The sequence below is a fragment of the Hemiscyllium ocellatum genome, chromosome 4, assembly GCF_020745735.1.
Source record: "Hemiscyllium ocellatum isolate sHemOce1 chromosome 4, sHemOce1.pat.X.cur, whole genome shotgun sequence".
Classification (NCBI taxonomy): Eukaryota; Metazoa; Chordata; class Chondrichthyes; order Orectolobiformes; family Hemiscylliidae; genus Hemiscyllium; species Hemiscyllium ocellatum.
Genome location: NC_083404.1, coordinates 47,644,426 through 47,670,603, shown reverse-complemented (window position 1 = coordinate 47,670,603; position 26,178 = coordinate 47,644,426). Strand labels below are relative to the sequence as shown.

At 38.5% G+C, this 26,178-nt stretch overlaps 1 protein-coding gene across 5 annotated transcripts in view; it reads right to left on the bottom strand.

Annotated features, from left to right (window-relative positions):
• The window catches only part of nfatc1 (nuclear factor of activated T cells 1), a 281,481-nt gene that overhangs the window by 231,234 nt on the left and 24,069 nt on the right, over positions 1 to 26,178 (bottom strand). For all 5 annotated transcript variants that reach the window (XM_060824249.1, XM_060824248.1, XM_060824246.1 and 2 more), the window contains 2 exons: positions 24,785 to 25,922; positions 19,416 to 19,575 (listed from right to left, as the gene is read on the bottom strand). In XM_060824249.1, the coding sequence (XP_060680232.1) occupies positions 19,416 to 19,575; positions 24,785 to 25,922 (1,298 nt within the window). The remainder of the gene's footprint in view (positions 1 to 19,415; positions 19,576 to 24,784; positions 25,923 to 26,178) is intronic.

The following is a 26,178-nucleotide window of genomic DNA, read 5'->3' as shown; positions in this document are numbered from 1 at the left end:
TGGCCAATAACCTACATGTCATTGGCGGATATCATCTCATATGGAAAAGCCTGCAGATATTTGGACTGTGGGAGGAAACCGGAGCACCCAGAAGAAACCCACGCAGACACAGAGAGAACGTGTAAATGCCACACAGACAGTCACCCGAGGATGAAATTAAACCCAGGTCCCTGGTGCTGTGAGGCTGCAGTGCTACCACTGAGCCACCATGCTGTCCCTTAAACTGAGACCTGGCCCACTCTCTTTTGGACATAAAATATCCTGTGGCATTGTGCTGAAGATGATCAGGGCTTATCTCTAGTAAACTGAGTATCACTAATCTTGATTAGTTTAGAATCCCAACAGTGTGGAAACAAACCCTTCAGCCCAACAAGTCCACACTGACCATCTGAAGAGTAACCCACCCAGACTCATTTTCCCCACATTTCCCCCAACTAATGCACCCAACATTTGGCCAATTTATCACAGCCAATTCACCGAAGTTACACCTCTTTTTGGAATGTGGGTGGAAACCGGAGCACTTAGAGGAAACCCATGCAGACACTGGGAGAATGTGAAAACTCTACACTGACAGTCGCCCAAGGCGGGAATTTAACCCGGGTACCTGGCACTGTGAGGCTGCAGTGCAAGCCACTGAGCCTTGGGACATTACCTGTATCTTCTATAGTGAAGACTGACTCTGATTCTGATATTTCAATGCAACTGAAAACAATGACAGTATCTTAGCTTAAAGCTATGGTCAAATCAATGTTGAAAATGTGTTGCTGGTTAAAGCACAGCAGGTTAGGCAGCATCCAAGGAACAGGAAATTCGACGTTTCGGGCCAGAGCCCTTCATCAGGAATGAAGGGCTCTGGCCCGAAACGTCGAATTTCCTGTTCCTTGGATGCTGCCTAACCTGTTGTGCTTTAACCAGCAACACATTTTCAGCTCTGATCTCCAGCATCTGCAGAGCTCACTTTTTACTCAAATCAATGTTGACCTATTTTTAGTATGTTAAGGAAAACTGCTATGCAGTAAATCACTATACAAAGACTAGATTATTAATAATGATTAAATATATCCTTATCTAATAAACACATCCAGTACCTGAGATGTGCAACAGTAGATATCAAAAATTGGGGTTTTAGTCCTGTTTGATTCATTTCTATCTTCTATCTTTCTATCTTCTGAAAGATTCAAATATACAAAAATGAGTTTTTAAAAGTTTCATTTTGTACTGTGACTAAATGATTGCTTCAAGAATTATCCTTTTGGATTATAAAGAATCAAGAAAGCACACATTTTTAATTCATTAGTGCTGTGGCTTTGCAAACATAATTGAATGCAACAAACAGTAAAATATACTTTAAATTACTTCACAGGGTCTGCTGAGTAAGCTATAAATATTTGTCCAGTTACTACTCCACATCATAGCCTGGTGAAATTCATATCCAGTACAGTTTTAAAACAAAATTATCATAATAACATTCCAAATGTTATCTTCTTGGCAATACTATAACGCCACATGACATCACCCCATTCTTTTGTAGTTTTGTCGATAAACTCAAAATGAGAAAAGGGGCACCACAGAAATAAAACATGCCTCATCAATTCAGTTCTCATTTCAGAATAAAACTAGTATCTAAATTTCAACTATTTAATGACTTACTGAACATGTATGTTAATTCTGTGATTGCCAATAGTAAATATCTGAATGAAAATGAAGGTACCACACACACTTTCCAAAATGTTCATTGCATGCTTGTGACTAATGACCTACTGAATTTGGAGCCCTACCTTACAAATGCTGATGGCATAATTGAAATGAACCTAATCATCTCCATTGTATCCAACCTTATAACCCTCCCAAATAACACTTTAAATTATAAAATCCTAATATACTGCAGCCCATCATTAACAGATACTTGGGTTCCAATTCTTGAATCCCCTGTTACTTTCCTTGAAGATACTCTTAACAAACATACCTCTTTAACAAAGATTTTAGTCACATTTCTATTAATCTATGTGGTTCAGTGTCAAATTTTGTTTGATGATTGCTCTTATGAAACTCCTCGGGAGTATTACTTTAAAAGCACTTTATAAATGCAAGTTGATCTTGATGTTTTACTCAAGATATGGATCAAATCTACTCAGTTAGCTATTGATTGGATCTGGACCTCCGCCATGTTATCCACCATCTTCGTGAATGTAGCACTTTCAAAACTATTCAGAAATGCTGCATGGTTAAAAACATTTTTTAAAAAATGCATTTCCATTGTCTGAATTGAGTCAACACTGTTGATATGGTGAGGACTCCTGCATTTTGTTACGAAGTTCTATCAGTTCTCAGCTGAGCCACTAGGTTGCTATGCGAAGTCTTCATTAGTTACCCTTCAAGTTTTAAGAATATCTGATCAAACTGGCACTTAATAAATGTAGTCTGCAGTTGCCTCACTCGTAGAAAAATTAGGCTTTAGCATCGGGCAAAGGGAGATATCATCTCATATGGAAAATGCATCAACTTCGATTAGAATCCCTACAGTGTTGAAACTGACCCTTTGGCCCAACAGGTCCACACCAACCCTCTGACTCATTTCCCGACAATTTACCCCTGACTAATGTACCTAACCTACACATCCCTGAAACTTATGGGCAATTTAGCATGGTTAGTTCACCTAAATTGCACATTTTTGGATTGTGGGAGGAAACCAGAACACCCAGAGGAAACCCATGCAGACAACGTACAAACTTCACACAGACTGTCGCCCGAAGCGGGTATTGAACCCAATTCCCTGGCACTGTGAGGTAGCAATGCTAACCACTGAGCCACCATGCCGCCCCTAAATTATTTCTATTTAAGAGAATAGATGATTCATCCATATAATAATTCAGGAAAACATAAATATTTCCATTTCAAACATCACTTCTATAGCTGAACCTAATTACAGCTTTTATCTTCATTCTTAAGATCAAATAGCTTGTTGTATTATGGGTTTATTACAATGGAAGAAATAACTTTGGGGAAATAAACACTCCTTTACTGTCTGCAAAGTCAGTAAAAGAACAGGAAGCTATTATATTGTTTCTCTAATAATGACAAAAACATTTGGGTAGTTTCATTTTGCTACCTGCCAATATATCAGCCACTTAACTCTTTAATTCTCACTTACCTTCCAAACGTATTCTTAAAAATGAAGTTTTGTTTATATACAAGTGTTTTAACAGTTTGATGCACAGCACAGTTCTCCATCATATTACAAAAAAATTCTTATATGTATTGGATATGTAAACTCTCAGGAAGGACCAAACAGGCTGGGTTCATTCCTTAAAGAAAATCTGAGGTATACCTTAATGAAGGGTTTTGAAAATTATGCAGTGGTTTGATGGGGTTCCATATGGAAAATCTTCTCACTTGTGGGTGAGTCCAAAATTATGGGCCATAAATATAAGTTAATTATTAATAAATCTAATATGAATGCAGACAGAACATCTTTATCTGCAATTTGGTGAGAACGTGGAATATGTCACCACAAGAGATAGTTAAGGAGAAAAGCAAATATGCTTTAAGAAGAAGCTAAATATACGGATGAGGTTGAAAGGAACTGAAGGAGTTGATAAGGTGGACACAGGCTCACGTGGAATATAAACGCTGGTATTGAATACTTGTGCCAAATGGTCTGTTTTAATGCTGGAAATTCTATACTATTACACTAAGTGGATGACTAAATTTTCTATTCCTCAAAGTGCATTTCAATTTTCTGATGAGTTTAGATCTGTTGACAATGCAGACCATCCTTAGGCAAAGTTAAAAATCACACAACACCAGGTTATAGTCCAACAGGTTTAACTGGAAGCACACTAGCTTTCAGAGCGACGCTCCTGACAATCACTTGATGAAGGAGCGTCGCTCCGAAAGCTAGTGTGCTTCCAATTAAACCTGTTGGACTATAACCTGGTGTTGTGTGATTTTTAACTTTGTACATCCCAGTCCAACACCGGCATCTCCAAATCGTCCTTAGGCAAGTAAGCATGCAGACCTGCAACAGAGTCTCTGGTATGTACAAGGGTGAATTGCAATATTGGGTCGCCTAAATATGATCTCAGTCACAACAGAGAAGCCCCCAGACTAGTCAGTGTTGATAGTGCAACGGTTCCAGCCTTGTTCAGTTGTCACTCCTTCTGGCAGGGTTGCTTTTGAGAATAATTTGCCTCCAAAATTAATAACTTAAACAGGCCAATGAAGACCAAATTTTTAAAAAATAATATTAGTCATGTTGTTATCAAAATGCAATAAGCACTTGCACATTCACATATAGCTTGCAAGGCAAAAGATGAAATAGGCCAAACCTATAGTATAAAATGCAGCACAAATTTAACTTCCTGTAATTTTTCAAATAGCGTTTAAGAAAAGAACATTAACCCAAATTCTTTCCTGGTTAAAAAGAAAAGACATATCTCCAGTTCAGGGAGACAGTGTGCTGCTTCTAAAACTACACAAATACCAAAATAAAAGTAAAGTACAGCTGATGTTGGAAATCTGAAATAAATACAGAAAGTATGCAAAAACTCATCAGGTCTAGCAGCATCTGTGGAGAGAGAAATCACTGAGTCATATGTGACTCAAAACAAGGACTCTGCCTCCAACTCATAACACCAAGATGTCCTCCAAATGTAGGGCAAGGAAGCACCTTAGCTAGAATGGGAAATTGACCTCAATGCTGTTGACACCAAGGAGTTTGAGTTGCTGAGACAACATATACCAGTATACACCAGTAATAGGAGAGGATCCAAGTTCTTCCACTATCGTGGCTAATCAGGAATATCTCTTGCTCTTACCGAGTGCCATTAATGTAGAATGAGAGATTTACAAGTTGACACTCAACCTATTTGGTCATGTTATGAACACACCTTCCTGGGGAAGGCTTAAACCCAAAGCTTCTGGGTCAGAGGCAGAGGCAGAGGCAGTAACAACATACCACAGAGCCACCTCCGTTTTGTAAATAGAGCTTGAACAAAAGCCTAACATCAATCTCCTACATATAATGAGAATACTTCCCAGAATTCAAACAACACGAGCACAATTAAGTTGTTTTCTTTGGGGCTCATTTACAAATGGTAATAAAAATGAAGCGACTCCCTAGTACTAAACATCAGGTCAATGATGTTTCATAATCAACCTGTTCACATATGTTATTACCTCCAGATTTAGGACCCACCTCTGGAGCAGTTGGGTCCTAAATCTGGGCCCACCTGGCTCAAAGGGATGAAGACTACCATTGCACCACAACAGCCCTAAATATAAGGTCAAATATAAAATGCTGTAAGCAGGAACAGTTGTGGGTAGAGCATGAGAAATAGATTCTGCCTGGAGGGCTGGAATACTTTACCTATTGGCTCAAGAACCTTGGAACTCATATCTCAAATTCTATTTCCTTGATGGTACTCAGAAAAGACCAAATCTATAGAAAAGTAGGGGCAGTAGTGCCTTAAATAAAGGTCAATTGGTGAAGTTAACTACCTTTAACTACTGAAGAATGGATTTTTAGCCCACCTAGTGGAGACTCCAAGTAAGCTGGCTGGGACACAGAGAAGGCTTCATGACCGTCAGCGGGATTATTATGTTCACTTCCCTGAGGATCAGCAGCTGGGCATGGATAGTGCTCAGTACCCAAGGCAATGGCAATACTGCACTCAGGTGCTGGCATCCTCTCTCCAACCCAAAGGCACTAAAGACCAGCAAGACCAAAAATCCAAATCAGCTGAGGAGAAACTCAGAACGGTAAAAAGGATGCACATAAGCAACAACAATAAGGACAAGCCACCCCCTGCCAAAGAAAACAAATGTCAACATGAGAATGCTACACACATAAATGTAACAACAGGCTAATGCTCAATGAAGTATTTATAGGATGAACCACTTAGAATCTCCTTTTGATTAAAAATAAAAGCTAAAAATGATTTGCAGTTAGAGGATTGCATCAATTAAAGTTAAGTACTTTCAACTAGAAGACATTGATTAGATGGTATTCAAACCGGAAATTTTAAAAAAAGACACTGTAAGGGCCTGTGGTGCAACACCAGGCCAGGTCCAAGTCCCACCCACCTCTGACAGATGTTGTAACATTTCTGAACAGCTTGATTAAAAAGGTCCATAACAAGAGTCTTAAGCCTGAATTTTCACTCCCAAGTTGGGTAGGAAAAGTTGAGGAAACTGATTCATTGCACCCACCTCAGCAGAAATTCTCCTGAATTTCAGGATCTTTGCCCCAGCAGGGATTTTGGGGTGGGGTTGAGATGCAGAATGGAGTTGGATCTTTAGTCCCTGGGCTCAGATTGATGGTGTTCTCAGGAACTGCAGGGTTCCAAGGCAAATACTTAATCTCAGTTCCTTGGGTCTTTTTATCAGTTGTTTTGTTAAATATTAGGTTTTCTTGCACTTAACCCTCATACAGACCCCCACCCACTCCTCTACACATACGTGCTAATTCATGCTAATCCATACCCTTCCATTGTTCCACTATTTAGCCCACAATAGGCCATTACACCATTCATGGCATCTACCCATCCCCACTGCCATCTCATGACAATTTATGTTAACCCACCATTCTTTGCTCTTACACTCTTTAATAAAACTTATATCTACTATGGGTGGATCTCAGGAGCCAAATTGAGATTAATTAAAATAAAGTTGTCAATATCTATTTTAGCCTTTACTATAGTTAAATAAAAATCCCAGTCATGAAACTCACTTGGAACTTTTAAATCACTGAAAGTACTTATTCCCATATAAAATGAACATATTTGTATTCATAATCCCAACAAATTGTTTTACATTTTTCTTGAGCTGTTCATCAAAGTGTGGACACAGGAGTGCCTACTGTGTTAGTGATATATTGTGAAAAGCAGCCAAACAATAATAATGATCATTAATATAGAATTGCTGCAACTGATTTGCAAAATGCAAACTCCCACAAACAGAAATGAGAGAAATGAGTGCATCATCTGTGACAAATGTTGCTTGATGGTTTGACCAGGACACCTAGGGGAATTCCACTGCTCTTCTTTGACAAGTATCATGGGATCTTTTATATCTACCTGAGAAAGTAGATGGACCCAGGTGTATACCTCATTAATACAGATATAATAGTTTTGCTGTGCTGGATAGAAGCATCAGCTGTAATTAGGTGTTCAAATCTTGAAAGTTAGTTTTCAACTCACAATCTTATGTTTCAGAGAGTGCTACCAGTGGCTCAAATAATGAGCTTGAAACACAAATCTATTACTAAAACCAGACAGTTGTTAAATACTACTCATTCCAAAAAAAATTTTAATGATCCAAAAACTCATTGCATTTGTACACCCACAAATAATAAACATGCTGAAATCATCTAAAAATCCACAACAGGAACTGGCCACTTAGCTCCCTGAACCTGATCTGTCATCCAGTTTCTCATCACCTCAGTTTCTTTTAACTACCTTAACCCCACACTCACTGCTACCATTTATCATGAATTCTGAAGTGGTTTGGACATTTTTTACTTTTAATTGCAAATTTTGTCTTTTTTTAAAAAGAAGATTGCTACAGATGAAGAAAAAAAAAGAGTTTGTGAATATAAATTCAGTTGCTGTCTGACAAATTCCTGTGTGGGATCTATCAAGTATCGCACCTATGAAGTGCCAGGGAAACTTCAAAGAGAAAGATGTAATAGGAAATGATAACAAGAGGACTATTTTTCCCTCTCAACAGAAAGCCATCTCTTGCAGATGATCCAACCAACAAATATATTTTTAAAAAAGAAGTTAGAAATGAATGAACTTGATCTGGGTGTGCTAGTGGAATAAGGTGCAGAATGAATTCAAGCACAGGGATGTGCTTGCCTGGGTTCATGTGATAATGTGCTGTAAAGTTCACAATTGAAGAACTACCCATTAGTCATCCCTGCATTATATGTAAAATGAGTCTCTCACTCAAGTGCTAGAAACCAGCTAGCCAGAAAGATAGCCAGAGGAAACGTAACAAGAACAACTCTCTCACTCTGACAGCTGCCAAACAATTAACAAAGGAAACAAAGCAAATGAATTTCTACTAACTATAAAGCCAAACTAGCAACATTTCACAATTGCAACCTCACAGAGGAACCAGAAAGACCAATCTGTATATCTTTTAGCTTTCATTTCTTTTGGACTCGCTTCTTCTTCCTAATCTGAGTGTATGTGTATTGCGTTATAAATTCTTTTCTTTTAGCGACTAATAAACTCATGTGTTCGTTAACTCAAGAAAGCCTGGTTAAATTGGCTCCTTTTGAAACAAAAAATCCATTTGGTCTAGGAGAAAGGCATCCACAAGGGAAGAACCCTTTACAAGTTAGAGTTGAGAGTATGGTGCTGGAAAAGGACAGCAGGTCAGGCAGCATCCGAGAAGCATGAGAATCGATGCTTCGATTCTCCTGCTCCTTGGATGCTGCCTGACCTGCTGTGCTTTTCCAGCACCACACTCTCGACTCTGATCTCCAGCGTCTGCAGTCTCCACTTTCTCCTTTACAAGTTAACCTTGTTGTAACCAACTGAAGGAGTGGAAGGATGGAAAAGAGCAGCCAGTTGATCCTTCCTCACTTGGGAGCTGAAATAGCCCATCTGAAACCTTTAGCATTCCTGATGAAGGGCTCTGGCCCGAAACATCGAATTTCCTGTTCCTTGGATGCTGCCTAACCTGCTGTGCTTTAGCCAGCAACACATTTTCAGCTCTGATCGCCAGCATCTGCAGTCCTCACTTTCTCCTAGAATTTCATCTGAGGTCTGGTCATAACACATTTTTTAACAAACATCTGTCCTCAGCCTTGCAAACTCTGAGTATCCGCACTCATTTTTAGGGAAGAGGTGACAGGTTTCATTATGATATCTGTGTTTCAGATCTCCTCGTTTTGGATTCCCTCATTGCAGGAATGCTTTCTCTGTATCTAATTTAATCACCTCCTGTTAATACTTCAAATAAATCAATTGGATCCGCCCCAATCTTCAATGTTCAATGCTCAGAGCAATGCACACCAAGTTTATGCAACCTATCTTTAAAATGAAGACTGTATTCATTCTGCTAAATTCCGCTAAATCTGTGCTGCACACCCTCCAAGGCCAATATATCCTTCCTGAAATGAAGTGCCCAGAACCAAACACAGTGTTCTAGATGTAGCCTGACCAATAATCTACATCGTTTAAGTTTAACTTCCTCCCCTTCATATTCTAGCTGCCTTGAGACCAATGCCAATATTCCATGAGCCTTTCTTTTTGCTTGTCATACCAGCCTATGTCTTTTAGCTATATGGACTTAGACTCTCCAATGTCTCTTCTCCTCTACAATTCCCAGCTTTATGCCAGTTGGAAAATGCTTAGATTTGTTTTTTTGGGTCCAAACTGAATGACCTCCCACTTGCCTACACTGATTTCCAATTATCATTATTCTGCCCACTCACTGCACCTAGCTACATCCTGTTGCAGCTTCCTGCTCCTCATTTGCACAATTGTTAATTCTAATGAGGTGTCATCTATACAATCAGATTTGCGTCGCTCTATTTGATGGGTTTGGAGGTGTTTCAGAAGAAATTTATGAAAATGATTCCTGGAATGAAGAATTCCAATTGTGTGGACAGAATGGAAAAAATGAGCTTGCTCTCCTCACAGCAGAGAAGACAAAGAGGAAATTTAGGAGAGGTGCTTAATATAATGAAGGGTCTGTTACAAAGTAAATAAATAAAAACTGTTTCCACTAGAAATGAATCCAATAATCAGGGGACTCAAATTTAAAGGTGATTGCTAAGACAATCAGAGCTGAAAAGAGGAAAATTATTTTATTTTATGCAATGAATGAGGAGGATTTGGAATGCACTTCCTGTGGATGTTAAGGAACATAAAATCCTTACAGCGTGGAATCAGGCCATTCAGCCCATCTGGTCTACACCAACGCTCTGAACAGCATTTCATCCAGACCCACACCTTCCATCCCTCCCCCACCCCTCCAATCCCCCAACCCTCAGTCTCCCCCTACTCCCTAACCTTGCATATCCCACAGCTAACCTGAACATCCCTGGACACTATGGGCAATTTAACAAGGTCAACCCTCCTAATCTGCACATCTTTCAACTGCGGGAGGAAACTGGAGCACCTGGAGGAAACCCACAGAGAGAGAGAGAATATGCAAACTTCACACAGACGGTCACCCGAGAGTTGAATCGAACCCTGCTCCCTGGAGCTGTAAAAGCAGCAATGCTAACCACTGAGCCACAGTGCCTCCCACGTTGTGGAAACAAATTTGCTAGGAAAAACAAAACTGCAGTTGTGAGAAAAGGAGACGAGGACTGGGATTCCTCATAACTGTCCTTCCTAAACTTTGGTGCCCAGAATTGTACATAACAGTCGAACTGGAAAGAATGGAACACAGGTTTAGTGAAAACTGCTGGATTATTACTCTATGTCTCTGTTTATGATTCCATGACCCCTATTTCAAAGATTTGTGCAAAAGCATCCCCAGGCCTATTAGTTCTTGCATACCCTTTAAGATTTTAGCATTTAGATCTCTCCTTATTCTGTCTGCCAACACTTATGAATTCATGCTTCTCTGTATTAAAATTTTCTTCTGCCATGTGTCAGCCCATTCCAGCAACCTATATTTACCTTCTCGAATTCTATTATATTCTTCAATGTTTACAACGCTAAACCCACAATCATTACTATCTAGAAGTACAAGGGCAGCAAGTACATGGAAACCCACCATTTGCAAGGCTCATTCCAAATCACTATTCATCCAGACTTGGAACCATGTCACCGTTCCTTCAACGCCATTGGTCAAAGTCCTGGAATTCCTTCCCTGTTTGCATTGTCGGAGTATCAACATCAAAACTGGAGATTAGCACCAGCTGTGTGGCTGCGATACTCTGCACAAAGTGATTAGCATGACAACCCATCGTTTTTACTTCTGGAATGGACCTCAAAATGTCAGTGTACCACAAAAAGATTTGAGGGAATATCGCTCACTACTATCTTCTGAAGAGTAGCAAGGAATGAACAATACATGCTGACCCAGCCAGTGAAGCTCAGATCACTTAAATGAATGAAGAAACTTCCAATTTTCACATCAAATTCAAAAGTTTAATTTACCCCTTATATCCAAGTCACAATTATACATCGAAACACGAAATGCTCTAGCACTGAACACTGGAGAATACCTTTTAGAGCTCTCCCCTTTTAGTCAATTTTGTATAATGTCCCCTTTACTCTCTGGGCTCCCCATCTGAAAATTAATCAAACAGCTTTAAAAATCATGTAAGTTAGACAAATACCATTTGCCCTTAAACAATTCAATGCCGACTCTGCTTTATTATTCCTTGCTAGACCAAATGACTGGTCAGTATTCTCTCAGATCATTCTTTCTGAAACCTTCTCTATCACTGATATTAAAACTAGTGACTTGTAACTAAATACTTCTATTCTTCATTGAATAAGTTTGTAACATGTATGATCCACCAATCCTCTCACTCACCCTGGTTCTTGGGAGCATTGGAAGATTGCAGTCAGCAACTCTGCAGTTTCCTTGAGCAACATTAAACACATCTCATCTAGGGTAGATTACACATCTACTTTAACTTCCATCAGTCTTTCAAGCATCTCCTTTTTATCTATTTTTATTGCATGCAGTATCCTGAAAGCCCCTTCGTTTCTCATTGCTATGATAAAGTCATTTTTTGGTAAGTATGTAACTTGTGAAATATAACTCAGCCATGCCTTCTGCCTCTATCAGTATATTCGGAACCACTTTGGTTCCGAATCAGATCACCTCAAGTCTGACAAACCTTCCACTGTCAATATGCCTATAGAATTGTTCCCTTTTCTATCAGCTGCCAATCAATTCTGGTAGTGCCTCATTTAGTTTTTTCATATCTCCTGTGTACTTTTTATATCCAGCTGTATCAAACTGCCATCTGTCAGACACCCTAATTTAATTCAAAATATGTTTGAAAACCTCCCATTATTTTCCTGTAGGTGTACCTGGTATCAGCTTAGTTCAATTTAATGTGTATAGTTTATGGTTAGGATTTTTACAATTTTTATTGTCGAAGTGTAGAGGGTGGGCAGGCAACACTTGCCCCCAACAATGAGAAAGTCCGCCACATGAAATGCTCATCAGATATTTAAGTGGTAATCTGGCAGGCTTTTTAGCTGTACCCTTTCTCCACTCCCGATCACCTCAGAATGGGGAAGATCAACCCTCCTACAAACCAGCTTTCCATTTCATTAGTGGGAAAGCTCCCATTTTTGATATCAGTGAGGTACAAAGTTAATTGGGCCAGTGGTAAATCAAGATGCTCAAGTGATCTTTAATTGATTGTGTAGGAGCTTTAATGTTTGTGGGTCGGGAAGGTTGACCATTGGCCTTCCCATCCAGAATTTAACTCCTGAGGTGGCAGGATGGAATGGGTATCTCTCTAGGGCCAAAATGTCTGGTCATTTGACTCTCTTACTGCCTTTCTCACCATTCTAGAGAAGGAAGAACTCCAACCAACATCTCGTTCCTTCAAATTCATTCTGATTTTTTAACCATGACTTGTCGATAATTCTTTTTCTCTTTTTCAAACTGTAGGTCAAACTTTATCATACTAAGACAACCATCTACAAGATGCTTTCTCACCATCACATCAAGTAATTAACACTGACTCGATACACACTTTTTAATGTAGAGTAGAACATTGTTTAAGGATCAGCAACAAGGAAACTTAGGATAAGGAATAATCTGTGAAACAGTCAAAGCTCCACTGAATTCTCCTTATCTCAATTTTAACTAAAGTGATTTAACCAGTTTTTTCCCCAAATGATATCAGTACCCTCAAGTGACATTGCTACTTTTAAAAGGAGAAAAATAAACAAGTTGTGACTCTTTTCTTAAACTAAAAATTTTAAAATAAATTTCATTCATCACTTGAAGGTAGATATTCCTATTGACAATGCTAATACAAGCTATAAAATGCAAAGTTTCTTTGCAGAGAGTACTTTTAAAAAAACCTCCACGATTTCTGAAAACTGTGTGAGCCCTAGGAAGTTAAACCTCAAGTAACAGCCAACAGGATGTTAAACTTAGGAGAAGTACATCTTATCACAAACCATTTGCTTACAGTGATAACTGCAAACTGCTGACATAAAGTAGACCACCACGGCCAATAATTCTAGGACTTGGGCACTGAACGTGCCTCGAATCATCATCATTAAAACGACAATGTTTCCTGCCGTTGAAAAATTTATAGAATCCACTTTTAATGCAATGTGCACTGATGTGGTCCCCAGCAGCTGCACACTGACTCTTCTATTTTGGTAAACCACATTTTTAAAGTTCACTAGCAAATGTTTGTTATGTCTGTGAAAGAGGCAGAATCACTTTTTTCCTCCCTTCTGGCACTCTGCAGACCACAGTTTTTAACGACTGTCAAAGACCATCTAAGCTCCTGGCAGTTAGGGGCACATTCCTATAACGATGAGGCTTCTGCAGATGATTGTATAGAGTTTTAATACATCTCAACTCTTAACTGTCACAAATAGCAAAAAAGACGCTTGACATCTATAATCATTTTCAGTTCAAAAATAAAAGAGCGCTCAAATGTTCATGAATCTACATAATCTTATACATGTTTAAAACATGTATAAGAATTTTTAAAAATGCAGCTTTAAAAAAAGGTTTTGTGATTTACACATGAAAGAAGTGAAACTATCACTGTATTCTAACAGATGAAAGGCTTAATAGACAATCAATTTTTCAATGTATAATTTCAGTTACATCACACTGCAAATTTTTGCTATAAATTCTGTGTTACGATCGAGCCCTCCACTATCACCTGATGAAGGAGCATCGCTCCGAAAGCTAGTGTGCTTCCAATTAAACCTGTTGGACTATAACCTGGTGTTGTGTGATTTTTAATTATGTTTAAAACAGTGTGACTACATTAAGAATTGTAGTGCAAAATGAATAGAGGCACTAAAAACCTGACTGAGGTAAATTTTGGGATTTTTGTCTGGAATGGAAATCATGCCACATGATTTTTATTTAAGAGCAAAACTGAATCTTCAACTTGGTGTCATGCATGTCTTTAAAGCTATGTTAGTTTACCTGAGGTTACATAATTGTAATATTATTAAGTTGGGATGGTTTGAGGTATTTAGGGTAAAAAGTGAGGTCTGCAGATGCTGGAGATCAGAGCTGAAAATGTGTTGCTGGTTAAAGCGCAGCAGGTCAGGCAGCATCCAAGGAACAGGAAATTTGACGTTTCGGGCAAAAGCCCTTCATCAGGAATGAGGAAAGTGTGTCCAGCAGGCTAAGATAAAAGGTGGGGAGGAGGGACTTGGGGGAGGGGCAATGGAGATGTGATAGGTGGAAGGAGGTCAAGGTGAGGGTGATAGGCCGGAGTGGGGTGGGGGCGGAGAGGTCAGGAAGAAAATTGCAGGTTAGGAGGGCGGTGCTGAGTTCGAGGGAATCGACTGAGACAAGGTGGGGGGAGGGGAAATGAGGAAACTGGAGAAATCTGAGTTCATCCCTTGTGGTTGGAGGGTTCCCAGGCGGAAGATGAGGTGCTCTTCCTCCAACCGTTATGTTCTGCCGATGGAGGAGTCCAAGGACCTGCATGTCCTTGGTGGAATGGGAGGGAGAGTTAAAGTGTTGAGCCACGGGGTGATTGGGTTGGTTGGTCCGGGCGTCCCAGAGGTGTTCCCTGAAGAGTTCCGTAAGTAGGCGGCCCGTCTCCCCAATATAGAGGAGGCCACATCGGGTGCAGCGGATGCTATAGATGATGTGTGTGGAGGTGCAGGTGAATTTGTGGCGGATATGGAAGGATCGTTAGGGGCCTTGGAGAGAGATAAGGGAGGAGGTGTGGGTGCAAGTTTTGCATTTCCTGCGGTTGCAGGGAAGGTACCGGGAGTGGAGGTTGGGTTGGTGGGGGGTGTGGACCTGCCGAGGGAGTCACGAAGGGAATGGTCTTTGCGGAATGCTGATAGGGGAGGGGAGGGAAATATATCCCTGGTGGTGGGGTCCGTTTGGAGGTGGCGGAAATGACGGCGGATGATACGCTGTATACGGAGGTTGGTGGGGTACCAGGTTGTGTGAAGGGAAGGTAGAGAGGTCGGGTAGTGAGAATCAGCCAGTTTTCCTGTTCCTGATCACTACACAATGACTCCATTGAAAGGCTTCTTTGTGTGGAACACTCGGCAAAATAACAGTAATGTCCAAATGGTTGAATAGTCTTATCATACACTTATGCTGCTCAGCCTCATGTGTAAGTGGCCACTTGGGTGAGAACAAGATGTAGCCAGTGAAACAATGCTCCAGTTTGAATTAGATCCTTCAGAAAAAGAGGAACAAAACACTTCCAATTTTCAGTCCATTACTGGGGTTTTACTGTGAATGAAACAGCTATTACTCTCAAAAAATCTTTCAAGTAGAAGCAAGAGGGAACAGATAAAAATTATTATAACTGAAAGTAAGAGTCATCAAATTATGCTGAAAGACAGCAGATATGAACACAAAAAGGGATAATATCTTAATAATTGGGTAGATAGCTAATTGAAATGCTAGGAAAAGGTCAATGGCCTTTTTTTAAAAAAACCTGCATTTGCACTGCACTTTTTGTGACTACAGGTTCATCTAAAATGTTTGACAGCCATTGACATACTTTTGGAAATGTAATCACATGTTATGACAGAAGGATGTCAGGAGCCAATTTATACATAGCCAGCTCCTACAAACAGTAAAATAATAATGACCAGAGAGTCTGTTTTTGTGATATTGTCTGGAAACGGTTCCCACTCCCCTTTTCAAAATAGTATCGTGAGCTCTTTTAAATCCATCTGCAGGAGCAAATGGACCTAAGTTTAGCTTTTCATCCAAAATATGGAGCTTTTGACAGTGCAGAAATTTCTCAGTACCAAATAGTAACAACAACACCTAAATAAAACTCAGCAGGTTAAGCAGTAGCTATGGAGAAAAACAGAGTTAACATTTCAGAAACAGTGATCATTCACCAGAATTGAAGAAATATAAAGATAGAAGAATTTTTAAGCCAGTGGAAGGGACAGGGAGCAGGAAGAACAAAACGGTAGGACTGCAAGCTTTGGGGGCAGAGAGATTAAGTAACAGAAAGATTTTACAGTACTCTCTGTAGTACGGAAACAAAGATTGTGTCCATTTTAAGCAAGAATAGTTTTACTGCAGTCATCTGAATGCAAATGAGCAACAAAGAAAGAAACAAGTCAATGAAAACAAAAACTAAAATAACACGTCGAACAAAATGGCAGGGTTATGATCCAGAGTTGATGAACTCAATATCAAGTCCAGAAGTCTAGTAGGCCATGGATAGAAAGGTCAAAGTGCAAGCAATGCAGAGAATGAAAGTGACAGAAAGCAGGGTCATGATAGCGGAGGTGTTCTGCAAAACAGTCATTGAGTTTAAGTGTTGAGAATGTCATGTAGAGAATACCACATAGTGAACAACGAAAACAGTACACTAAATTGAAAGTAGTATAAGCAAATTGCTGTTTCACTTGGAAGGAGTGTTTGAAGGCCTTGGTTGGTAAGAAGGCAAGAATTGAAAGGGCACCTCTTATGTTTGCACAGAACATTGCTGTAGGGAAGGGAGGCATTGTTAGCATGACTGAGGTGTCAACCAGGGTATCACAGCATGAATGGTCACTTTGGAACAAATAAAGGGTCAAATGTATGAAGCATCGACATCATACTGGAGCTGACTCCTTTAGAAATACAGTGATTGGTCAGCCTTGATTTTTCTACTCAAGTCATGGACTAAGGATTGAACCCACAAATTTCTGACTCAGAAGAGGCAGTGTGACTCACTGCCTTACGGATGTCACAAAAGGACCGGGCCTCATTAAAATAATTGTAGTGGCTTGTGGTTGATGTCAACAGAATTGAAAATTCAGGCATTAGTCAAATTAACAATAAAATGTTTCTACTCAAACGGTAAAATGAACGGATTAATCATCAGACACCTTCATTTCTGGTGCCTGTCGTCTAAAATTTCTAGTTTAGTAATACTTTAATATTTTAACTGAAATTACAAGTGCAACTGCATAAATCAAGAGGCGTATTTTCTTCTGAGTATAAAATTAAAGAAATATAATTTGTCTAAGTTACAATAAAGCAATTTCAAATTGAGTAGAAAAATATTTATTTTTCTTCACATGCAGAGAAAAGTATGCCATTTATTTCCTCTAACTCAGCAGTCTGGCTTTTGAATATGCTTTTTGAATTTGTGGGTAAAACATTGCGGCTTCAATAAATTCCACCTCGTGTTTCCCTTATTATTTGCTTATAGCAAGTGCAGCCACCAACTTCCCTCTATTCTCTGTGAAGAATCATAAAGGAACTAAACAACTGCATCGATAAAAAAAGCCACAACTGCTATAATACATGTAGTCCAATATAAGACTCTCTTACAAAGGCAGTGCCTGAGAATGAATGAAGTCTGATACTTAAGGATCTATACATTGACAAATCATGGGGAAATTTATTTATTTCTGATGCTTATACCGTGCCTAGATGAAATACATACAAATATGTTGCTGATCTAAATGAACTCTTCAGCTTCTCTCATCTTGAAGCTGCTGATTCTGTGGTTAATTGAACAGCATTTTCATCAAAAATGTCAAACTCTTTTCTGCTGCAAAATGCTATTGAAATGGTGGACTTTTTTCTTGTAAAATACAACTTTCATTAGCCTTAATAACTGCACCAGAGCTTACTACAACCATATTTTATTTATTTTAAACTAAGCATGTCATATTTGATCCAAAAGTGCAAGAGTAGGGAAGATTCTCGAAATAATATGCTGTGATTTGTTTAATTAGGTATGTGGCACTTCTATGAATTATTTGTAAATGAACAATAAAGATAAATTACATATAACACAACCATACTGGATGCACACTTATGAGTAAAACAAGAGAGATTATTCTGAATGTTTGCAAAATGACATGATAGCTTAATAACTGTGGGTGGAATAAACCACAGCGAGAGATACTCCAACACATGTCTACCAACACATCAGGTTACAAGCAAAAACGTGTTGCTTTTTAAGACAGCAAACTTCAATACGAAAGAGGCAAATAGTGCTGAAGTTTATACCAGTCATGTCAGCATAAGAGGTATCCTGCAATAGCATTAATTCACAGTATCTTCAAGACAAAATGCCTCCTTAATCTAGATTGTGTGATCAAATTAAATAACTTCATGCAAGTATCCTATTGTGGCAGTCTTGTGATGTAACATGTCCTAAGCCATAAACTCTGGGTTTAAGTCCCTTGAAGGTGTATTTATATTGTGGCCAAATAGGTTGCATACAACCAGCAAATCATTCCGACACATGCCAACAACAGGTGGTAAGAGTGGGAGATATTTTTTGCTCAGCCGTGTGATGGAATGAATGTGGAAGCCTTCACCATCACTATTCATGTCGACAGACTAAATCTGCAAGTTAAAGTGCACCAGGAATACAGATGCCCTGAATGTACTATTACACACCATCACCAACAATCCTATTGAAAACTTAATAGTTTAAGGGATGCAATTATATTACTTATCAGCTGTCTGAACTCAGGGGAACACCAGTCAAGTTTATGAAAACTGGCCTTGAAACTTACACCTAAAAGATCTTGTAGGTGTAAGTTACAAGGTCAGTTTTCATAAACTTGACTGGTGTTCCCTTGAGTTCAGAAGGCTGATGTCATTTAAGTGAATCCATTCTGTACCTATTTCAAGGCCAATAAATTCAGTCTGACGGCCAAACCTGAATATAATATTTCAGGTGAAGTCTCACCAAGGCAACATTTGACTTACTGTTAAAAGAATATTCATACTGTTGTTGTTATTTCTCACTTAATTTACTGAGCATTTTATTTATATGCTCTACATCCAAATTGCACTCTGACCAAATTTCTACTTTCAAAGTCCCAAATTTCATGACTGGTTCATTCTCCTGTGCTTTCTGCTTGAGGTCTGTTCATTCTAACCAACTTAGAAAGGAAACCTACTGTCTTTTCCTGGCTTATATGTGACTGCAATCACACAACAATCTGATTGAACCTTAACTGGCCTTTGAAGTGGCCTTTTATGAAATCATCAAAGGTTCAAACAAAAATAAATGTCAACCCATCAACATGTTCTCAGGCCAATGGAGTTTGGATAATAAATAACAGTCTTGTCATCCAGTGGAAGAATTAACACCAGAACACAGGTTGTTACTAAGAACCAAATCACTACTTCAATACATCTTTCAGAACATATCAACTGCATGCTCACTTTATTTAAAATCAGATAAAATATTTTGCAAGATACAAGATTAGACGTTATGCAAAGTCTAAAATAAAAAGGATGTGCTTATAAGATATTCGAACCTGTACAATAGGGTGTCCCCCACCAGATGCCTTTACAGCTCCACGACTGCCTTCTGTTTCATAATGTGCTCTGTGATGTGATTTAGGTTGCACCTCAATCTCAAGCTCATAAGGTCCTGAATGGGATGGCAACTGCCAGTCAAGGGCAGGCAGAGAAGGGCTAAAGAGAGGAAACACATGACATTTCTTAAAATCTGCTTCAATGACCCCTAAGTAACTTAACAAATAAATCTTCTGCAGATTAGAACACTTTAAAATATTTCACATGCATATAAGTACAATAAATTTATTATGGATATAAACTGAATCAACACATATACATGGCCAGAATTTCTACAAGCTTCTTTGAAAATATTCATTTGTCTACCTCACATGAGAAACAAGGGGCTGCATTTTAAAAGGCTTTGCAGTCCTCAACCATGATGCCTAATGGCTTATCTATAGTGGCTTAACACTGGGAGGTGTGTTTGTTGCTTTAAGGCAAGACTTCCAAACCTTTCTTGGAAGGAAGTGCTGCCCTCGAGAGTTGAAGATCAGTGGATTCCTGGTGGTTCTGCAGACACAGCAACACCAGCCTGGAGAAGTGGCTATGGCTGGGACTATAGGCAAACCCACCAGGTGAAGCAGCCCAATCAAATCGGGGTCAGGGATCTCAGGCAGGAAGTTGAGTTTAAGAAGCTCTGTAGATGGTTAAAGTTGGGCAGGATGACCTTGAGAGTGGTGACTCAAATGAAGCAGGTGATTCACATAGGAGGTCATCCTCTTTAGCCATTCTGTCTGGATCCTGGAGTGGGCTGCCCATATCATCACATTTAATCAGGCTCTGATTTTCATTAAATAATCACAATACGTGCTATTCTACTTATTTTAGTAAGTAATAAACAGTTTTAACTAATATCAAGAATCAATTATTGGTTTATGGGATGATGAAGTCACTGGCATTTATTCCTATGTGGCAGTTAAAAGTCAACTATTTTGTTGTAGGACTGGAGTCATATGTGAGCCAGATTAGGTAGGGGTGGCATTAGTGAATCAGATAGATTTTTATTTAAAATTTCATCAATATCCATGACATTATTCAAAACCACATTCCCAGAACATTATCTTAAGATTCTGGATTACAAGTCCATTGACATTAGCAGTGCACCACCATCTCCTACTATTCTTTGGAGAATGTAAGAAGTTATCATTTGATCATCTGAGTAGCATTATTGTAATTGCACAGCTAGCTAAAGAAAGTCCATGTCTCTGATGCATATCACATTTTATGTATATTATACACTGGGGCTCTGTTAGAACTGCATCACGTATGACACAGGACTTTGAATAACTTAAGTCTGTTTGGATTCCAATTAATTGCTCCCACAGCTCAGCCATTTATAGTCTAATTTCAGAACATTTTTCTCATCTATTTAGTTGTATGATTAATAATCTCTCATTTTAATACTAACTGTGGAATCTTCCCATTTTGAGACTTCAGTTTATACTCAGTCCACGTTGTCTTGCACACATCTGTTTCTCTTTCGTAATGTTCCATAACGCTGATGAGCTCTCACAAGAAATTCTGAATGTCCCTCTTCAGCCTCAGTGATAATAGAGCTGATGTGGTTAGAGCTGACATGTAATCCAAATTTTCTTTCTGCTTCAAACATGCTACTTCAGTAAGTTCAGATATTCTGATAAGACTAACCAAGTTTTGTACAGATAATCTGGTCTTTCACGTAGTTGTTCAACTTATGGATCTTGTGCCTCGAATCTCTTAGGTCTGTGTCTGAGTGTATGGATCTAAAGGAAATTGTTTCTTTTAAGAATTGAAAAGCTCTAAACTTCCTGAAGACTATGTATGACAAATGAACTACTTATGAGATAATTGAGCAGCTTTTATATTACATGAAGAGTACTCTTGAAATGGAGGGGCTATATGAGATTAATTACATTTCTTGATTCCCTGAATGGATTAGATAGGCTCATTGTCTACTGAAATGATTTTATTGTTAAATTTAGATGAAATTAATATTTTCAAATCTTTAAAAATTAATATTTTCACAACTTTAGAATGTCACTTAGAGTCATAGAGATGTACAGCATGGAAACAGACCCTTCGGTTCAACCCATCCATGCCGACCAGATATCCCAACTCAATCTAGTCCCACCTGCTAGCAGCAGGCCCATATCCCTCCAAACCCTTCCTATTCACATACCCACTGTTGAAAACATTTCAGACCTTTGATGTAACATATGACTTGAATATTTCAGTTTTAGATTATCATAATTTTTATAATTTTAAAATTATTCCTAGCAATCTTTTAGCTACCTCCCCTTAAAATGACTGATTTTATAACCCACATGTTCTTTGTAAGCTTTGAAAGATATGGTTCTGCAAGACTCTTCCAACTACATTTGGAGATGGGGACAGATGCTTTCAACAATATGTTCTTTTAGCTTCCTTTTCGATATTCCAGCAGAAAGTTCCAAAATATTTCCATATCTAGATGAGAAAATGTGTTAAAAATAAAGCTCTGTAAAATAAATAAAAATTATGGATGCTAACTATTTTTTCAAAGCATTTGTCACCTTCAATTTTCCAAACTTAAAATGATCTTTTAGCATACTGTGTTGCATTTAAAAAAGAATGAAGATTGTCCAGGAATCTTTAAAATGAATAAACATCTTTAAACCAAGAATTACCTAGCAAGGTAGCTTGAAAGAGCTGATAATTTGAAATCTGACTATTTCAGTATTAACCACAAATGGTTGGGCAATCGGAGTTTATTATCATTTTTGTTCTTTCATTTCTGGTGATGTTTTAAACAAAGTTCATTCATTCATGCTTAATGACCATCACAGAATGCATACACTTACAAGCCCTAAAGGGGTCAATTTAGATAGTGAAGAGGAATCCATATCAGATTGATGAGATAAAATTTCACGATAGGTCTCTCAAATGTCAGATACAAAATTAGCAAAAGAGCCTTTGGAAACCCCAGCAAAAATATTGTCAAAAACAATGTTAACAGCATTTTCCTCAGGTTTCTCAAATTACAGCAGGAAAGCAGCTGAAACCTAATGGAAATGTATTTTCTAAATGAATAAGCTTATGAACTTCGATTTGCTGATAAGTTTCTGATAAGGAAGTCTGCGTTTCTTCTAAACTACAAAGTAAGAAACTGAGCAGTGTTTCTTAGTAATTTATCATGCTCTGTGGGCAAAACCTTAAACATATAACTAGGCCATTCATTAGTGAAATCAGGAAGCACTTATTTTAACATGGATTACTAGCAATCTGGAACACTCACTCCCAGAACTCTGTTCAGCCTGGAGGTCAACTGAAAACAATCTTAATTTTGAAATTAAGAACTTTATTGGAGAAGGACATGAAAAGTCAGAATTAAGGTGTGGTAAGCACCAATACAGTTAAGCAATAAATCAGCCAGAATCCCAAAGAATGGCAAAAAGAGCTTAAAATATTGAATTGCCTAAACACTTTCTACATTCTTTTAACTTCAAAGCATTATGTTTGTTCGTGCTTCAGTTTTGTAATTCAAGTTATGGTTTGTTATATTGTTAGTAAGGTGACGATACTACGACTTTAAGAAATGTGTTTTATCCTGGTTTATTTTACAGAGAAACTGGGATTTTAGCTATAGCTTTCTGTAGTTGTTGCTGGGGTCTCAGCAGGGTTGGAAGGCAGTGAATGTCTCCTGACTGCTACTCTCTCTCTGAGTTTTCTCTCAGAATTGTCTTTTGATGTTCTTTCCTCCTGGACTGGAGACTTGCATGACAAACTATCAGTTTTCTGAATTTTCCTTTTGCCAAGGGCGTGTTTATGGGATGTTACTATCTTGGAACAGTTAATGAGCAATAGTTACTATATCTATTATTTTGTTGAGCATTCCAATAGAGTTACAGATAAGCCAACTCTTTTCTTTATTACTCTATTACTTTTGTTGTATTTTAACCATTGCGTATGAATAAATTGTGTTTGGCTGAAAATCAATTAGTTTGACCAATTGAATTGCATCTGGAACACAGCAGATTAATTTACCATTAAAACAATGGAGCCCAAGCTAGGGCCTAGGCTACCAACATTATACATTTTGAGGGGGTCTGATCTGGTCTCATCCATTACAGTAAAGAGCAGAATCAGGAGGATTTACTTCATTTTGTGGCAAAATTATTTCAAAGCAAGCAGCTTAATAGTCAATAAAAGGAATGGGTAAAGGAAGGAATGCCGAGGGTATAAATGAACTGTATTTTAGAAAGGCAAACAGTGATGCTAATCAGAAAATTGTTGTCCGGGTTGCCTGGCTCTTCATGAAGCTGTGTTATACAGATATTTCACTTAGACAGTCACTGTTGCAACATGTGAAATGATTCAATATTTCTGACTGGTGTGATAGATACACGCAAAGTTTACCAGAAAAAGTGAGGGCTTGTCCAATCCAATGTAAGAGAATTTGTATGCGCCATTAGTTTAATTATTTTCAAACAATCTTGTGGACAAATAAAGTTAACTTTTAGAATTGTACAGTCTTATTTTTTCAGATTGTAATTATTGTTGCAGAAAATCATTTTGTTTTAAAAGTTCTTGTTTTTAAAATTCCCTTAATTACATTCCGAGCATGTAAGAGACTTAGGTATACACTCTGGTTAGTTATAGGTTAGATTAGTAGAAAGTTGAGTTTTTTTTTCCTTTCTTTTTTCGTTTCTTTTTTTTTCTTTTTTTGTTTTCTTTCTTTCTCTTTTCTTTGTTAAATTATGACTATTGTATATATGATTTAATTGTACATCAATGTTTGTATTTGAGAGTTTTGTTTATTTTTGTAAATTTGCAAAAATGTTAAATTTCAATAAAAATATCTACAAAAAAAAAATTCCCTTAACTCTCTTAAGCATCAATTTTGGTTTGGTTTTGATTCTGTATACGATTTAGTGTTGAATTAAGACTTTTAATTTTTGTTTCCAACTAGCGCTTCTCAGCAAGGATTTAATCTAATTGGCCAAGAAGATACACAATTGCTTGCCACAGGTCTGATCCTCTGCAAAGGGTACTGTGCCAAAAATGGTTTTGTAATTATCACAAGTCTCAGTGGACAAGCCCAAGGAAGTCAATGGGCAAGTGGAAGGGCACTATTTATTTCCAAAATCCAGCTCATTATCTTATACTGATGATGCACAGAACCTTTTACAGTACATTATATTTTCTGAATTTCAGTACTTCAGTGGCTATAAAGTGCCTTGGAAGAGCCAAAAATTATGAGGTTTTAAATGCAAATCTTCCTTCTTATGATAGTCTACCACATTTCAATGCTATTCCTGAATAGGTTTAACATGAGCTGCAGTAAAAATCAGGTTTCTGCCTTTCATACCTGGCAAAGGATGAAGACGATGATGACACAGATTTTGGTTTAGACCATGGGTATGGATGCTGTGGTACTGATAAATACTGTTCACAGAAAGTTTCTTTTTTGATAAGAAGACGAGATGCAGAAAATTCTTCTTGTGATGGATCACCACATGGTGAATAGGCTGTTTGTTCATCATTCCCTGGTTCAGGCTTGAGCAACATGGAAGGGCTTTGGTCTTGTATAGTTCTTCTTGGGGATTTGACAGGAATACTGTCATTGATATCCATACAAGTGTCAGTGGTGAGTGCTGTAATAGCTGCAAGAATAGCAGAATTGTACTGGTTTCCACTCCCTGACCATGTCTCCTCAGTCATGCTTACCCGAGGTGAGGCTTGAGGTGATGGCGTTCGAGAATGATGCGGTGAATAGGATGGTTGTCGGAAGTATCCTCCATTGAACGAATGCCTTCGTTTGCCACAAGGAGACTGTGGTCTCGATGAAGGTCTCGAGGTTGGTCGTGGGCTCAGCCAGTTCTCCTCAGTGATACTTGTTCTCGGTGAAGTACCTGGTGAATGCCTTGGTGAATTCCACAGGGTGCAAGCAGCTTGCCCACGAGCGAATCCTTCTTCGTGGGCTGTGCCCTTGGGTGACACACATGGTGACTGCCAAGGAGAAGTCAGTGGAGAGGTATCATAAGGAATGGAATAACTGGATTCAGATGCTTCAGAATGGCAACTTCGAGATGAAAGACTGCTTGCTGGGCTTAAACATGAGGGATCTCTGTAGGCATCTGCATTTGGCAGAGTCAGCGTAACTAATGAATTGGAACGCTTACAACCAGAACCATTCTCGATTCCACCCAGCTCAGTTTCATCAGTAAATTGATTATGGCCAAGGTGTATTCCTGGATAAGGAGTAATTTCAATCCTTGGACTTTCAAGCGTTGGAGCACCATTTGGTCTTACATTAGGAGTCAAGTAGTAGCTTGAAGCTCCAGTGTCAATGTTTCCCCCATATCCCATCATTTGATTTGTTGATGGAAGTACAGAAGCCACCGGACTTGAAGACTGCAGCCCATGGCAGGATATTGGTATGGAAGGATTTACCATACCTGTTGATGGAGTGACTGTGACATGTGGTGAAGCAAAACTGTAGGCTTCTGTGGAAAAAAATGATAATAATTCCATTATGTATTTTCATTTGAAAGAACCATTTGTAATTATAAATAATTTGTAAGAAGTTTAATGGTAAATTCAATCCAGAATTCGTGAAAATTGCCTTTATCCAAAGTGATTAGTATGTGAATCTTGCTTCTAATAATGATGAGTTGATTATATTGTAATGATATATACATTTTCGGCATTATTTGATTAAAGACTGAGAGCACACAAAGGGCTCTGGTAATACACTAGCAA